The sequence below is a fragment of the Centruroides vittatus genome, unplaced genomic scaffold (assembly GCF_030686945.1).
Source record: "Centruroides vittatus isolate TY-2023 unplaced genomic scaffold, ASM3068694v2 contig_920, whole genome shotgun sequence".
Classification (NCBI taxonomy): Eukaryota; Metazoa; Arthropoda; class Arachnida; order Scorpiones; family Buthidae; genus Centruroides; species Centruroides vittatus.
In genome coordinates, this window is record NW_027122607.1 from 748,684 (window position 1) to 767,299 (window position 18,616).

General features: G+C 36.3%; 1 protein-coding gene across 1 annotated transcript in view; it reads right to left on the bottom strand.

The window, feature by feature from the left end:
• The window catches only part of LOC136984453 (ribitol-5-phosphate transferase FKTN-like), a 28,238-nt gene extending 10,726 nt beyond the window's left edge, over positions 1–17,512 (bottom strand). The window contains 3 exon segments of the mRNA XM_067281441.1: positions 10,855–10,890; positions 17,046–17,171; positions 17,270–17,512. Of these exon segments, the coding sequence (XP_067137542.1) occupies positions 10,855–10,890; positions 17,046–17,138 (129 nt within the window). The 5' untranslated portion in view covers positions 17,139–17,171; positions 17,270–17,512.
• Positions 17,513–18,616: the final 1,104 nt, after the last annotated feature.

Below are 18,616 nucleotides of genomic sequence, written 5' to 3' on the forward strand. Positions count from 1 at the left end.
CAAGTAGACACTAATTAAAAATATGATAGATTTTTTTCCTAATGTTAACTCTAAGAAACTACCATTCACAGGTGAATATCAAATGGTAATTTGCCAACCAATCAAATTTTGCAATAAACAGACCAAATATTTAAACTTGACACCCTCAAAAACCACTTAAAACATAATACAAGTTTACCAGCCTGCACAGAATATGTAATTTTCCTACTTGAATGCCACCATACCACTGGTCCTATAGAAAGAAGGGACTGGTGTGGAAGGAAATTGAATTCAACCAAAAGTACTCGTTGACCTCCTCCTGGAAGAGAGGATGCTAACAACTACTAATTAATACTGGTCTACTATTAATATTTGAAAAGTAATCAGTGTTAGATAGGTTGTGATGGCTCTGCATATGGTTGAGTTACTAACCTGAATGTCTGAAAGACTTCATACAACTTGTTTAAATAAAAAAACTTTGTAAAAATGCAAGAATAATTGTTTTTATGTGATAATAAAGTGATTAAATTTTGGCAATAGATCATATAAACTATGTGGGAAATATGTTCTCATAAATATTGCATTTATAGAAAAATTATTGGGCTGCAATTAGTAAAAACTGTAGATCCGTAAATTCCAACTGTTGTCCCCTATACATCTGTCTATCTGTCCTTCCTTAATCTCGAGAACAGTTAGATAGATGAAAGTCGACACCAGATGTGGAAAGCTTAGGGGCAAGAGGCTCAGATTGACTATATACTGACTTCTAGTTTGAACTGGAAGTCATATTACTTCAACTCAAAAATTTTCCCCTGAACAGAGTTAGATAGATGACTGACATGACTATATTGCTAACAGGAAAAGTATGATGTACAGGAGCAAGACCACCACTAAAGAATTGAGAACATTGTGATGAAAAGTTGCAGCCCAGCATTATGATAATGTCACAATAAATAATCACTTGTTAGAATTAGTTTGGTTTATTTGGTTACAGCAATGCAACACATGAGTGATCTGATGAAGAAGGATGCACCCAAGGAAAACTTTTATGAGAAGCTGGATCCTATTTAAGTGTTACTAACATGAAGAAAACCTAAAAACTCCATGTAGCCAACCTTTTGGCAGTGCCCAAACCTACAACTAACTAACTACCAGTGTTCAGTTACTAAAGGGCACTTTTTAGAATTAAGTAAGTACTATTCAAAAATGGAAAACCCAGAGTTGTTAGATGTGGAAAATTAAATACAGTAGAGTGTTGTTTATCAGAAAACCGGTCAACCGAAATGTCAGTTAACTGAAAGCTTTCCAGTCGGACCGTGTCATGCTGAATCGAATGTTTTTGATACTAGATTAACTTCTAAAGTATAATTTTTTTGTTTTTATATTTTTCAATATATTCATTTTGTTCGTACAAAATAAAGAAATAATTTTTAACGATACAATAGCCTCGATTATTATTATAAAAATTTTTGTTAGGCTTAAAATCGACGAAAATTCAACATGAAGCGACACGCAATGGAGAATAATTTCAACATCGGATAGGTTAATATATAGCCACGTTTCTTTATGCAGCAAGTGTAGCGAAATGACGTCACAAGCAATGTTGGCCAATTAGAAACCAGTTTCAGTGTGTTTGCTGTAAAGTGCTTCTCGAGCACTGCATAAAGAAACGTGGGGTATTTTTTCGTACATAATCGGTTATTCGAACAGCCCCAGTTTCCAATTGATTCGGATAAATGATGCTCTACTGTACTTATATAGTTACTATATACTTTCCACAGGGTAACACTTTCAATTCCATGCAGGCAAGTGCAATATGCTCAGTCTCAGTAATGATATAGCGCATCTATTTCGTGCTATATCATTGTCACAGTAATTAAGTGAATATAATATATTTTTAAAAATTATATCCATTTTTGTAAGAATCATATTTATTTTATTATTTTGTTAAATTTTTTACCAACAGATGGCACTACATGAAAATCAGTAAATCAAATGTAGATGGAAATTAATTGATTTATAAAAGTCCAATTTATATTTGGAGTGGGATGTACTGTACAACATTATCTAAGTTAGAAGTATGTGAATGTAACTGCTGAGTTTCATAGCAATTAGTTGAACGGCCTAGGAATGTATAGCAAATGTATGAACAAACAAACATCCTCATTTATATATATATAAAATACATAATGATTAATAAATTGAAAATAAATTTAACTAAATTTTGTTAAGTCTGAAAAAAACAATCTGTCCAGAGTGAGATTCAAACCTGTAATATTAAATTTACATGTGGAGAGTTAACCTCTAATCAAGCCTTTGAACCCAATTACCTTTTTTCATTTGAACAGAACAGAATTAGTTAATTCTATTCAATATTTTAGCTGGATTATTTTAACATCTTTTCAATTGAATTAATCTTTTAGTGGATTAGTGATATGAATAATAGCATTAGTTCTCTGTTAGAATATAACAACTGGAAGAATGACACTGTTAACCTAAATCAAATCTTGATCTATATTCTCATTATTCCCAGTTAACTTAGTTGGGATAAATTTTATCGCAATTAAGTCAACAAAATTTATTATTACTCAACAAAAACTGATCTAGATAATATATATATATTTAACTAAAATATAATTACATGCTGTTAATAAGAGGAATCAAAAGATACTGAAGACCACCAATTGACATGGTAACTAATAATCGTTGGGCTGCAATTTAAAAAAAAATGTAGACCTATAAATTCCTACTGATGTCTATCTGTCCATCTTTCTCTAATCTCGAGAATAGAGTTAAATAAATGAAATCCAAGACCAGATATAGAAACCTTAAGGGCAGAAGGCCCCAATTAACTATATACGAACTTCTTATGCAAACCAGAAGTCGTGTTATTTCAACTTAAAAATTTTCCCCTGAAAGCTGTTAGATAAAATGATCAGCATGACTCTATTGTTAAAGGAAAAGTACAATGTACAGGGACAAGACACTATAGTACTAATTTGAAGTGGAGAGCATATATTTTAAATTAAATAAATTAAAAATTGCAGCGTGACAATGCCACAATAAATATTTGCTTGTTACATTTATATTCTAATCAAAAATTAATATAAACCTGGATCAATTATTGTTTGAGTCCAGAGGGCAAACCTTTAATTCCTGTTCATTAGACAAGAATTAAAAGTTTGAATCCAATTTCATGCAGGTTTTTTCAGATGTATCAAAATACAGTAGAGCGTCGAAAAGTGGAACGTCGGTAATTGAAATGGCCGAAAACTGGAACGATTTTCAGTCGGACTGTGTCGTGCTGAATCGAACGTTTTTGATACTAAATTTACTTCTAAAGTATAATTTTCATGTTTTTTATATTCTTCAATATATTTATTTTGTTTGTACAAAATAAAGAAATAATTTTTAACGATACAATAGCCTCGATTATTATTATAAAAATTTTCGTTAGGCTTAAAATCGACGAAAATTCAACACGAAGCGACACGCGACGGAGAAAAATTCAACAGGAAGCGACACGCAATGAAGAAAAATTTGAACATCGGACAGGTTAATATATTTTTTCGTACATAATCGAAAATTGGAAAAAATCACTACTTGGAACGACCCCAGTCCCCAATTGGTTCCACTTTTCGACGCTCTACTGTATAATTATCATAGTTCCTTCATTCTAAGACTCCACCAATGATAAGATGTGCTATAAGTTTGGAATAAAATTGAAAATTTTTTATGAAAGGAATAAAATTATTTCAAATTTTTTTGTTTTGTTAAGTGGCAAGTTTTAAAAATAATACAAATTCCACAAAACTGGGAAGATAGTAGCTCTATTTTTATGCTTTATATAAATAACTATTGTTTTTAATGCTGCATCATAATGTCATTTTGAAAGCAGTTTGAATTACCACTTGTTGCCAATGTTGTTATGAACTAGTGTGATTGTTGAGCAGTATAGAGCCAAAACTGTCTATTATTGATGCTTTATTGATAACTTACATATGTATCCATTTATGATAACTTCTGTTTGTTCTTTTGAATTGCAAATGAAAGAAGCCATTGATTCTAAAATATATCTCTGTTTCAGACAAATAAAACTGAGAAAAAATTACTTCTTAGAAAATACTGAGAAAATACAATAATTTCCATATTATCATTTATTAAAGTGTCTAACACAAGAATATATAAATTTAGTTGAAATTTTCAAAATCATTAAATGAATTTATTAACCCAATAATAATTTTGTGGAAACTAAGTAGTTTTACTATTATAAGTATTAAATTTCAATTATTATATTAATTGTTGCTGTTGTAACTACATATTAATTTAATTACTATAAATTATCATATATAAATTATCTTATATTAAAATGATTAATATGTATAGTGAGAATACACTATACATATTATTCATTATAATATGCATAGTCTATTCTCACTAACTAAACTCTGCTTAATCTGAACCAATTTTATTTTTTTTTGTGTTAAATGTTTCAAACAAAAGCAAAGAAATCACAACATTTTTAATAGTGTAACTTTTTTAAAATGTGTAGTACACACTAATTTGTAAAATTAGTGTACACATTTATACAATTTATTTATACAAAAATACAGTATAATTTTGTAAAATATATACAGTGTGGGTGCCGGGAGGCGGCCAAAGTCTCGTTCCTCCTTTTTGTTGGCTAACAGGTTTGTGAGACCTGCCCACGTCAAGATGGCGGTTCGGATGAGTTACGCGTTACGCGTTTTTAGGCGAGTGGAGGAAGTGAATGGGGTCGACGATAGAGCGGCGGATGATAATATTCGAATAAAAGACATAGGCAACGGATAATAACAACAACAAGAATTTATTTAAGCTAGCAGGATAATTACAAAAGGGGCGCGCGACAGTCGCCTCTTTCTGGATTCGCGGAGGGAGAGTTTACATAAATTCGGGTCATACCTCGTGATCCGGGTCGGTCTTCGTAGTCGACAATATTTCGTCGATTATCGGCGGTTCCCCTCGATTTTGTCCGCACACGCACAGTCTAAAGAAAAACGTAACCGACCCCCCTTTTCTCTGTCGTCGCCTTTTTATTCTCTCGGTCACAAGTTCCAGTTTCGCCAACCCGCATTTTTCGACTCTTGTTCCTCCTGATTCATTTTTTCTTTCTTTTGACTCATATCCCTTTTCCTTCTACTCGCGCGGAAAAGGATGTATCATTACTGGCTTAATTCCGGTGGGTTCGAACTTTCACACCACCTTGGGCTTTCTAAAATCGAAGCTGTCCCTGAAGGGCAGGTTCAATTTTTTTTTTCCTCTTCTCCGGCTTCTTTCTCTTCCCCCATAGAGGAAGAGGAGGGTTCGGTAACTATGATACAAGATCTTGTAATGCCGGGGCTAAAATTAATATGACCACAGAACGGATAGGAGGCCCAAGAACTAATTTAAGCGTGCTGTCTCTCCCTGATTGGTGACGTACAGGCGACGTTAATTAGTCGCGACAATGATTTATATGGAAAATTTATACACGATCTACCTGGCAACAGTAACAATCTATTGTTTTCGCGACAATCAAAGATTAATTGGGCGCGCGTTACAATAAGTTGTTATGTTAAACCAACTACGGTGGGTGTGATAAACTACAACGGTGTTCCCGGAAGTGAGGTTGTTTCCTAGCTGGCACGTGGTGCAGACGTAGCTTCCTTTCATCACTTGGGTACGAGAGTAAAGTTCAAGGTCTTGAGTGTTCGTTATGTCCTCTTGTTGATGGGAGTTCGTTGTCTTGTGCTACCTGGTTGGCGTGTTCGCTTGTTGTGAAGATCGAATTTAAACAGGAACTTGAGGGCTGGAGGATTCCGGTGAGTGGTGTCTTGATGTAGTTTGTTGTAGTGTGGCGGTGTCGTCGTGCGTGGAATTTGGTGCGGTGATTAGCTTTGGTGGGTCGTCATAGTCTTAGTCCGTTGCGGCGAGGATGTCGTCCTATTGGTACTCACAAAAGTTAATTACAAACAGTTATTTGAAATGAAAAGTCTATTTGTTCTCGGATCGAGGTACACATTACAAAAAGTTATAAATGGGGTTACTCTCCCTCAGGTCGCTAGGATGATAAAATCCTAACTTAAATCTAAATGGGATAAGCTAACACGTTGGTCTAATTCAAAACGTTGGTTAAAATGGTTAAATAAAATTTGAATAACAAGTAATATAATATGTGAGTAATAGTAAGTAATAATATAGTTTAACATGTGATATATAGTGATATATTATAATGGATTATAATAAGGACAAAACTTTGGAAGAAGAAGTTGAACAAAGGATCTAAAAATGGCAGTGTCAATAGGTTTGAACAATGGCCCGTTGGTGAAGGCGGGTGGGATCACTCCAGGGTGCTTCCTGTAAGGGTGTGTCGCTTCTTGGAAGTGGGTTAGTTTCTCTTTCTTGAAGATGGATTTCTTCGGGTCGAGTATCTTGCGATAGTTGTCGGCCCGCCGGAGGTTGTTCTCAGCGGTGTGTAACCAATCGGAAAATATAGATAAGGCCAATAAGAATATTTCAGCATCAAAGCAGTTAGCAAATATTACGGAAGAGGCAAAGATGAAGGTCAGTAATAGATGTTATTGCTAACCTTCCTTAGTCTATTCCCTGCGCTCAGGGGATGACGGTTGGCTTGTCGCAGGCGAAACGAATCGCGGGATGCGACTACGATTTCGGCTTGGCCGTGGCATCACCCATGGCTGTTCGGGGACCGGGCCACGGCTGCGTAGCGCGTATGGAGGCGTACTTTCTGGTTCCTCGGCTTCATTGAGGAATATTCAATGAACAGATGGCGAAAGGGATGATATGTATCAGCGTGTCGTGATTACTTAGATTAACGCTAAATTTGTTCAATAAGCTATCTTCATCCACCTACTGGGGTACCTTCCTGTTGGTGCCCTCATTTGTTTGGCGGCCGGAGCTTAAGAGGAAGAGGTCCGACTAGCAATGGGAGAAATAAACTGAGGTATCTGGCTACGATTGCTAGTGGGCGGCGGCATAACCCAAGGTTGATTTACTACTGCTGCTGGGTCTAGGCTTCGAAGTGCGTATGGAGGTGTAATCTCCTTATCTCCTTCCTGTTCTGGTTTGGCAACTTCACCTTCGAGCTCGGATCATGCTTCCTCGCGTTCCTTTTTTAATTTCGTCGGTTCGTCCGGTAGTGGAGGGAGTACGGAGGCCAGAATAGCCTCGCTCCAAGGGTCGGGTAGGTCGCTTGGTGGTGGCGTGGCTCTTAGTACGTCTTCGCCGGGTGATGCAACAAGGGGCTGAATGCTTGGGTCTGTGTTATCTGGTTGTATTCGGGGTCGCTTAGCCTTCCGATGAGCAGTGGTCCTTCTCGCGCTCCGGATTCGTACATTACGTCTCTCCTTCCCTTCGGGGGGAGGTATTTGTTCTTCGCGGGGGATGTCCGACAGGATTCCCTCTGTTTTATTGCGGGTCTTACGCCGCGTTCTCTCTCTACGCGGCCGTCTAGGTGTGCAAAAATGTATCGTGTTCCCATTTGGTAGGATGACTTGATCATGAGCAAAATCTAAAATTAACTGAGCGGTTTGGATGAGGTCTCGGCCCAAGATTCCTTCACACGGGTTTGTGATCTCGGCTCGTACGATGGCACATGGCATGGCATGTTTCTTTCCCCGTAATTTAAATGTAGGTGTCACTGAGCCTATAGTGGTAATCAGCTTCCCTAAGCCGACTCTTAACTTCTGTCGGTGCCCGAATTTTATGGGGCTTTCCTTTTCAATTTATTTGCTAAATCGTTTGATATGAGCGTACGTTCTGCGCTGGTATTAACTTGCATTTTTACTGGAATATTGTTAATATAAACTAATATGATAGGTTCGTGCCTTGAGATAGTTTTACTTATTCCTATCCTGCCTTTCCACCTCGTCTCACTTTCCTCGAACGAATCTGTTTGGGGTAGAGAAAGGTTTCTACTCGTTTCGGTATAGTGTCGCTGTTGCTTAGATACAGAAAAAGGGGATCTAGTAGAGTAATTATATTGAGGTCGCTGATCTTGGATGCTTCGAATAATACCTGTCCATCCGTTTCGATTTTCTTCCATAGGTTGAGAGCTATCTTGATCATTTTCGCTTTCGCGTCTCCTTGGAGGTTCATTTCGTTGACGCGTAGGAGAAGCGTTACTATTAGTATCTCTGCGACCGCGGGGTTCCGGTTCCTATAGTTTTGATCATTTGGTCGGTCGGGTCTACGGCTAGTATTAACTGGGCGGTATCCTCCTCGCTGGAAAGGCGGATCATTCTGATTCCCTCGATTATTTCGCCTCCCTGGAGGGGTTCTAGCATTATTTGTCGATGAGGTTCGGGTTAGTCTTTCCACTCTGGCTGTAAGTTCCTGCATAGCCGACATTAATTGAGCTATCTCGTCCTGTGAGGGGGAGTCTGTCTCTCGCTCGCTATCCCGGACTGTTCGCACTATTCCTCGAGGATGGGAGGTGATCTGTTCAATCGTCTCCTCACTGATCGCTGCGTTGAGCGCCTCATCAAAGGTTTCAGCCTGGCGACTCATTACTCGCTGGCAGATCCTTATATCGATCCCGTTAAGAAATTGCGCCTTTAACCGTTCATCTAACTCCTTTCTTTGAATGCGCTGAATAATAGCGGCTTCCGCGGCGTCGGCTCCGGGCTCCGGCGTGATCTCGATTTCCATCGCGAGCGCTTGGAGCCGGGCGGCGTACGCTTGCACGTCCTCGTCCCGTTTTTGTACGCAGGTATAAAATTTACTAAGCCTAAACGAATAAGGTTCCCGTTCGAACCGCGCGATCATTAAGCGCTTGAACTCGTCAAATTCGTCGACCTCTTTGATTCGTCGGTCTTTCCGTACGAATTCCGAGCTATCCCGGTGAGTTTGAGCTTGGCTACGGCCAACATTTGGGCCTTTGACCATGCCGCGACTTTCGTTACGTCCGCTAACGAGTCAAAAAAATCCGTAACTCGGAGACCTCCCGTTTCTCTGGAAAATACAGGCAGGAGTGGAATAATTCCGCCCAACCCTCCTAGGGTGAGGGGGTTTGGATTCAGATTCGCGGGAGCTGGTCCTACCGCAGGTTGCGGATTGCCCTCCATTTTTCCTAATAGGACTACCTCCGATACTATTCCTAATCTTTCTTCCTATAATCTAGGTCCCTACTTCGACTGGAATGGTCCCTTTTTATTCGAATATGATCCTTTCCGCTCTATCAATATTTCGAAGGAGTCGAACCCCACTCCTGAAAAACCAATTTGTGGGTGCCGGGAGGCGGCCAAAGTCTCGTTCCTCCTTTTTGTCGGCTAACAGGTTTGTGAGACCTGCCCACGTCAAGATGGCGGTTCGGATGAGTTACGCGTTACGCGTTTTTAGGCGAGTGGAGGAAGTGAATGGGGTCGACGATAGAGCGGCGGATGATAATATTCGAATAAAAGACATAGGCAACGGATAATAACAACAACAAGAATTTATTTAAGCTAGCAGGATAATTACAAAAGGGGCGCGCGACAGTCGCCTCTTTCTGGATTCGCGGAGGGAGAGTTTACATAAATTCGGGTCATACCTCGTGATCCGGGTCGGTCTTCGTAGTCGACAATATTTCGTCGATTATCGGCGGTTCCCCTCGATTTTGTCCGCACACGCACAGTCTAAAGAAAAACGTAACCGACCCCCCTTTTCTCTGTCGTCGCCTTTTTATTCTCTCGGTCACAAGTTCCAGTTTCGCCAACCCGCGTTTTTCGACTCTTGTTCCTCCTGATTCATTTTTTCTTTCTTTTGACTCATATCCCTTTTCCTTCTACTCGCGCGGAAAAGGATGTATCATTACCGGCTTAATTCCGGTGGGTTCGAACTTTCACAACAGTTTAACCTGATTATAACGTCATCCATGGAACCGGCAATTTTTTTGATGTTATAACTGAGTGTCGTTATCTGTGGTGTCATAATTTCAGTTTCATAAAAAGTAGCAAATGTGTTTAAGAATCTATTATAAAATCCATTCTAATTTAATATCGTATGTATTACCATAAAATTATTTATGGTAATACAATATACTATATCTATTATAGTAATAACAATAATTTATTATTGTATGTATAAAAGTGCAAACTAAATATTTAAATCAACTTTATTTACATTATTATGTCTAAATTTACATTGATGTAATTAAAAATTTCAAAAAATACCTTTTTATAAGAAATTTATTTGTCTTAAGTTTTGATAATGGCGGCACTTCTGGTTTTGAGAATAATGTGGAATTAAAAGGCAACAAAAGGTTAAACTAATGTATGCCAATTAAAAAAAACACAACAACAATATTCACTGTAAAAAGTCAGTTATTTTAGATTGTAGGCGTTTTTCACCTAAAAATTGTTTATCAATGTCATTTTCTAAATCATACAATTTGTTCATTATTTACAATACAGTCTAATGTTAAAGCTTTCCTTTTTAAGCTAGCCATTTCACCTGATTTGATGCTAAACTACAACACAAGTAACTATGCAGACTAACTGATCATCACGTTGTTTAAAGGGGTGGCAAATCTCATTCCGCCGAAGTCAGGTGGTGAGAGTACCACCCATAGTCGTTCTAGGAAGTGGACTGACTGTAGGGACTGAACACTTAGCATTTTCTTTGTTAAATAAAACTCATAATCTAATTTTGTAAATTTGAGAGTGCTTTAAATATGATGTTAAAACATTTTATGTTGTTAAAAGTGGGTTTTTTACTAATCTGAACAACCTCTTACAATAATTAGTTCAGATTAATGAGAGTGCATTACAATGGTAAAAACATGATTTCAATTCTCTTTCAATTTTCATATTTTAATCAGAACAATCTATAAATTATAAATTCTATAAAGCTTACCAAAACAACATTTGGTTCATTATTTACTTCAGTATCCTACACAAAATAAAAAAACATCATCACTATTTTGATAATTTAATATCAATATTTAGTTCATAAAATTTAAATAAATTTTTCATTAATCAAATTTTATTTCATTAGAATATTTTCAATTATGTCTAAAAATATTTTTCATATAATAACAACTTCAAAATACAAATTATTTTTCAACTTTATTTCGAAACACAGATTCATCAGTTTTGATCAGAATGTTGGAGTAAAAATGTAAAATACGATAATGCGTTCCACACCAAAAAAATGCTCAAATGTTTTATGTATAATGTTTAGTCAAAAAAATTGTACAATACACACTGTTAAGGAGCGTGAATCATCATCATCTTTTCTTCTAGCATGGAATGAACTATCCTGGAATGAGAATTCGATTTGCAGAAACGAAAAAAAAAAAATCACAGCTAATATGTTTGATAAACACTCCAAACGATACGCCAAATTCTTGGGTTATGTAAAGGCTATAATTAAATATTAGAAATTAATGGTTAATGTTACCTTAGGTAGCCAAGATGGCGGCTCATCTCTAATTCCAGCAAGGAAACAGTAGGACGCAAGTTCTAACCTAACCTAACCTATTCTAATAAATTACCATAATTATTAGCAACCAAATTATTAGAATAGGTTAGGTTAGGTTAGAACTTGTGTCCCACTGTTTCCTTGCTGGAATTAGAGATGAGCCGCCATCTTGGCTACCTAAAGTAACATTAACCAAATTAATTAATTTGACTAGAGGTAGGCAGTTGTGTTTCCTTCACAAATTAAATTTAATAATTATAAACAGTTAATTTTTAATTCAGACATTTCTAAAATTTAATTTGGAATCGGTCATTAAATTTAATGACCCAAGAATTTGGCATATCATTTGGTGTGTTTATTATATAACAGGCTATGTTTGTTGATGTTTATAAGTAATATGTGTGAACAAAGTTTGAAAAAATATGTGATTGCAAGCGACACTAAGATGCTAGCAGAATGAGTACTAACCACAGACTGATGGAGCGTGCCGCATACGCACAATTTGGGACTTCCCCTCTTCTCATCACTCATGCAAAGCATTGCTTGTTAAGCGAGGCAAATTTTTACAATTTGTTTTGCTTGTTAAGCGAGGCAAATTTTTACAATTTGTTTTGCTCGTTATGCGAAATACTTGTGTGACGTGCTCGTTAAGTGAGGTTTCACTGTATATAGGTATTTAAAAAACAAATGACTTATTATTACACAATAATAATTTATTTTATTATGCATTCTAGTTCTATTCGGGATTCATTTATATATAGATCAATGTTATATAGCCAAAAAAAAAATCTGAAAAATTAAATTGTTAGCACTTTGAAGCTATCGATTTCTAATGTATAATAAATATATTATACACAAAAATAAATAATTTTAAATAATCAGGTTTTTTAAAGAAATGTTTTAAATTTTCTATCATATCACACTTTGTTTTATTTGAAATGCATTATAAAATTATTTCATCATATTAAAATTCAAAATTTATAGAATAATTAAACTGTTCTCAAATTTTGGATTCTTTACTTATTCTAAGATTTTATTAGCTGTTTTGCATCAATTCAAGATGTTCTATTAAATCGTGTACAATTTTAAACATTAATAATTTTGGATATACAGTAGACCCTCCCCCTACAACACGGGTTCATATAACACGGTTTCCTATAACATGGCAAAAAAATTGCGATCAGGTTCGTATAACACAGTAAAACGTCATTGCCGACTCGTGTTGAGACAGGATTGGTCGATTCTGGACCAATAGTGGACAAGCAGCCAAACTACTTGCCGCTGTCCAGCGCCAGGCATATATATGGAGAGTTTAGGCGAGAAAGTATTGATAAATTTATATACAGTTCTTGTGAAAAAAACATTTACAGTATTATTCAACGGCCATAAAAATTATATTTCTATTAATGATGTCTCCAAAGTTCAGCGAATTCTTCACAGAAAGAATAATTTATCAGGAAACGCATCCGCCGTTCGATAAGTCGCTCCGCAACGAAAACAAGCTTAGGCAATGGAGTCTTCAAACGGTGCACACTTGATAAGTAATCCAACAATTTTTTGTTTATAGCATAGTTTATATGGATTATTCCCAAAAAATTATACATGATTTGGAAATGTTGAGTCAAATTATTCTAGAATCAATTAATTTTATGGAAGAAAACCTTTCAAACAGCCGTAGCCCCTAAACTGCACATGTGCCGAGCTGTGATTGGCTCATATATTTAAGGGACTCGTACAACACGGATTCATATAACACGGAACGTATCTACCGTGTTATAGAGGGGTCTACTGTATACATAATAAATGCACAGAATAAAAAGACATTTTAAAATATCTTTTTATTCTTGAAGTTTCCTGAAATTTTTTATATGAATTTGATTTCAAAGTAATGAATTAAAACAATTTTAGTTTAAATATCTTTTCAGACTCAATAGACAAATGCAAATGGCAATGGTAAAACATAAGGTTAACTGCTTGTCGTGTGCTTAATTGTTGTTGTGACAAAACTGTCGTGCAGTCAACAAACCACATAATATGAACAACTTTAAAGTCAGAATTACAAATGCAATTCAAGAAATCACCAAGCAGTAATTGCAAAAAGTTCAATGAATGGGAAAATTGGCTGAATAGATACAATAAAATGATAATGATGATTATTTTTAAGATTAAAAGATAAAACTGTATTGAGATAAAATTTAATGCATTAAACTTTTAAATACAGTTTATAGTATCCTTTTCTCATGCACATATCCAAAGTTATTAAGCTTAAAATTTCTCAGACTTATAAAATACACTCTTACAAAATACAATTCTTAACAGACATATTATTTTGGAATATTTATTTGAATCATTAATGACCTATGAACAAATAGTTTTATAAGTGAAATCTAACATTTATTATCATTGAAATGCTACAGAAGTAAAATTGAAATAAAAAACGTTATAAGATTTATACACAATTGTTTCTAAACAGAGAATTTTTTATCTACAGCTCAAATTCTGTCTAGCAGTATCACTATCACCAAAAGTGACCCTATATAAAATTTATTTTTGAAATCAATTAAAAGAGCAATACAGATAGAAAAGACATTTATTTAGATCAGGCCTGGCCAACCCAAATTGTTTCGCGAGCCACTTTGATCACGTGTAACATTACGGTGGGCCACAATTTAGGCAAACATGCTTTTAAAAAAGTAAAACAAATACAAAATGAATAAGATTTTATTGTTACACCAAGAGTTCATACTTGCATTTGCACAATATAACAATGACACATGCAAATTTTCATTTATTTAATTGTTTTGGTATACACATAACGAAAAACAAAAGTTTTAATCTATAAATATGTCTACTCCAATAACCTTAAATAGCTTTGCAAAGTATAGTTATCCACAAACGTTTTTGGTCCCTTAGGACCTTCTTCAGATGGGATCTAAGTAGAGAGTGACCCTACGATCCAAACTCCCGTAACGGATGTATTCCAACCAGGGCTGGATTATCGAATAGGCAAAGTAGACAAATGTCTAGGGCCCGTAATTCGGAGGGGCCCGGCTTCAGTGCAGAAGATTTCTCTGTTTCAAAACAAGTTAAAAATTATTTAAGAAATTTGATAGGACAGAGAAGGCTGTGTTTAACAATTCCTACTAAGCTCCGCTCGACTGGCCATTACCTAAAAAAAAAAAAAAGTCAACAGCCACCTGTGCGTCAGAAGTAATGTACGCCACGAGATCTTTCGCACCATCTAGAAATATTCCTAGGGCCGCCTCTCGTGGTAGTACTGATGTATGGTTATGATTTATTTTCTAAATCTAAACTTATACGTCGCGACATCGCATATTCAATATAGCGTTCAAGTTGCTCGAGTGCGAAGATATTACAATTCAATAGTGTTTTATAAAAGAGTTAAAAAGGGTGACACCACGATATCCACACCGGGTGTCACCCATGCTAGCTACACTAATGTCACATTATATAAGATTTGTTTAGAAGTAACTTATTTAAATGGGGCCCCAATTTAAATTTTGTCTAGGGCCCGCTAGAGGCTTAATCCGGCGCTGATTCCAACCCCCACTCCAGATGTGTACTATAAACAAACATCGCTGCGCATGCGTTGGCGGCTATAACGCTGGGTCGTACATCGCTTGCCACGCCTTCGAAAGCTGCTTTTCATCTTTAAAGTTTGACGTCTTCACCCTGTTTAGGAACGGAAAGGATCCAGTAAACGTTGAAAGGGCGCTGGGTGTATATAGAATTCCACTCCGAGATGATAGATTTGATAGGGATCTGGTGTATATCGGTTCCACAAAAAGATCCCTCGGGCAACGCATCCGAGAGCATAAAACGGATATCGAGAAGAAAAAGACCAATACTGCCTTGGCTGTATACGCCAGTGAAAAAGGCATTATGCACGGGCTGCAGCATGCGACCTTGATACAGAGAACCAGGGAGGTACACCACCTTAAGTATTTGGAGGCGCTAGAGATCTTTAAAGCGGATTGCCTGGGCCCCTCTATCAACTTTAAAGATGAAAAGCAGCTTTCGAAGGCGTGGCAAGCGATGTACGACCCGGCGTTATAGCCGCCAACGCATGCGCAGCGATGTTTGTTTATAGTACACATCTGGAGTGGGGGTTGAAATGCATCCGTTATGGGAGTTTGGATTGTAGGGTTACTCTCTACTTAGATCCCATCTGAAGAAGGTCCTAAGGGATCGAAAACATTTGTGGATAACTATACTTTGCGAAGCTATTTAAGGTTATTGGAGTAGACATATTTGTTTTTTGCTTCGTTTCTTGCGATGGATTTTATTAGTTTTAATCTATATATATATAATCGAGACGAGTTGATAATAACAATAATAATAATAATAATCAGTGCAGAGCCCAAACGGTTAGGAGTTGAAAGTTGAAATTTGGTACACAGTTAGGGTACGTCACGAGAATGCACACTAAGAAGGGATTTTTCGAAATTCCTCCCCACGGGAGAGAGGGACAGGAATAAGGCTTAACACTTCCATCAACAATGGAAGTGTTACGTAACAATGGAATGGTCAACAATAAAAGTGTTACGTAACAATGGAATTGTTAAGAGAAAGCGACATGCAAAACGCAGATGCAGTTTTCTTCGTTTCTGCGGGAAATTAAACATATTTTTTAGACCCATCTAAAAATTCTATAATTAGTCTGGAAACAGGGGAACCCAATTCTTGCATTCTGTGAAAACGGGTAAGGTTGACTATAATGTAATAATCTTAATTTTCACTATCGTTAATTTTGCCCGAGCAACGCCGGGCCCACCCGCTAGTAGATATATAATATCGTTTAGCGGGCCACATGATTTAACGTGACGGGCTGCGGGTTAGCCAGGCCTAATTTAGATCTATGATAATCAGAGCTTTCAAGAGTATGTTCAAGCCCCTTTTGCTATTTATTTCTAAACAAATGAAATATGTAGAATGTTTCCTCATTAATAAAAAAGCAATCTTAGAGATTTTTTTGGTAGTAAAAATAGCATTAATTTATAGGGATGGGAACCACTACAGGCCCCAAAAATTTACTGGAGAAAATCTTCAGCTTCCTTCCCCTCTTGACGGCCACAATAATAATAATATTTTTATTATGGAAACAGACAAGTGTCCTAGTAGCGTAGTAAATACAACAAATTAATTTATTGTATGTACTATGCTACTAGTTTTATAACAAATTGAAAAATAAGTGTACAGAAATTCACCTACAAAACTCCTCTCCTGTTTTTAGGATTGCCAAATTCATTAATTACAGAGGAAAAATCTTTTAATGGACAAAATTGGGTTACATTCTACCTAGGTAGTCCCAATGGCAGCACTTCGGTTAGGTTAGGATAGATTAACAATATTTTTAGTAGACATTTTTTTTCTTTCGTTCAAGAACTACCATGAATCAAACACTCTGTGGTCTACCGGCGGCTACTCTCCGGGAGGAGTCCGTCAGGATCACGAACAGTCAGTTCTGCCATTGGGACTACCTTGGTAGACTTTAACCCAAGATCGAAAGTGAAAGGAGGTCTGTAACTGTGGATGTGACAAATCCCTCATTTAGAGTTCACATTTTAATATAGGTGATACCTAAATGGTAAACATTGACTCACCTTTCCTGTTAATAACTGAAGAATAAAAATTTGTATAAACAATAAGAAACTGCTAGTAGCAACTAGTACCACTGCCAAGTGAAGTTTTCTCATTTGACATTATGTATCATTCTCCGGGAAATAATTCTAAATAAAAGTTAAACAACACGTTAATTGCCGATAAAATAAAGTTTCATGAAATAATTTGCAGTACTTGAATTGAATAAATTCATATCGTTACCTACCAATCATATTAATTAATTTCGAACTCTGAAATTCTTAAACAGCTTAATTCTAAGCAGACGGAACTTCACATACAAACGTTAAGCGCCATATTGAAAAATCAATATTATTGGTCACTGAGCTTGCCATTGGAATTAGAAATTTAACTTTAAAGTTTTTAAATTGTAAGTTAAAATTATAAATAATTTAATTTTTATTTGGTTAAATTTTTTAATCGACGAGAATCAATAATAAGCCATCGTCTCCTACACTCGGCGATTCCTAGTTCGTGAAATTCTCGTCTGTTAACTTTTTCACAAAATTTCTCGAAATAAAATATTGGAATATTTATTATTATTTGTAGCTTCGTAAAATAAATAAATAATAATTTTGGAAGTATTATGCTACAGAAATTGAAAGTATGCAGTTTTTTTTTGTTTTTTTTTTTTTTGTAACTCCGCCCTGTGGGTACTAAGAGGGCCTCTTATAGCAAGCCCATTATGGGTTAGGCCAGGCCCACAATGGGGCGGCCGGGTGGTGAGGGACGGGGACCGACATATTCGGATGCACCACCCCCGAAAAATTCCTGGAGATTTTTCGACCCGTCCGAATTCTAACCTTGACCGCTCGGCCATCCGGCCCAAAAGTATGCAGTTAAAAATCATAGCTCAATTTACATTCGGCGGCCACGTGGGAAGCGTGCGGCTCTGGAAAAATTTTTCCTCTATTTTTGACTTCTTTCCTCCCTTTTTCGGGCCAATTGCAGGCTCGACTCGGCCGAAGCCACTGGCTTCGGCCGATCTATATAACTTAAAAAAAGTACATTATTTATAATAAATATTGATAATATGGATACCCCAGGATAAATTTTTAAACATATATTCTTACTAGTGCTAATAAATATTCTGCTATTAACTTATATACGATAAAAAGAGGTTGCAGTTTGTAAACTAGTTTGTATTTTTGTACGGAGATCCCCAATTTTTGAAGCGAAACCGTGTTGTAGAAATCCGTATTGTACGAGGAATACTTGTATAAAATTACCCGAGAACCATAACCGGACTGAACTCAGAGTCAACTTTATTAGTTGAACAAATATATGTTATTACTTGTTGTGATTTTAAGTATACTGTGGAATTATACCAATAATAATAGATTTGTTTTGTGACGAACTTCTTCAAATCTAAATGAAGAGTAATCGCATGATACAAAACCAAGAGAATCGTTGTGCCAAAAGTATCCGAGAATCCAATTTTTCTCGAGACGCAATATATACTAAATATCTTCTATGCGTAAATAACATTACTGTTGGTTTTCTTTTACAAAGTATCGTCATCTTCTGAGCTTCTTTGTTGATCCTGATCAGAAAT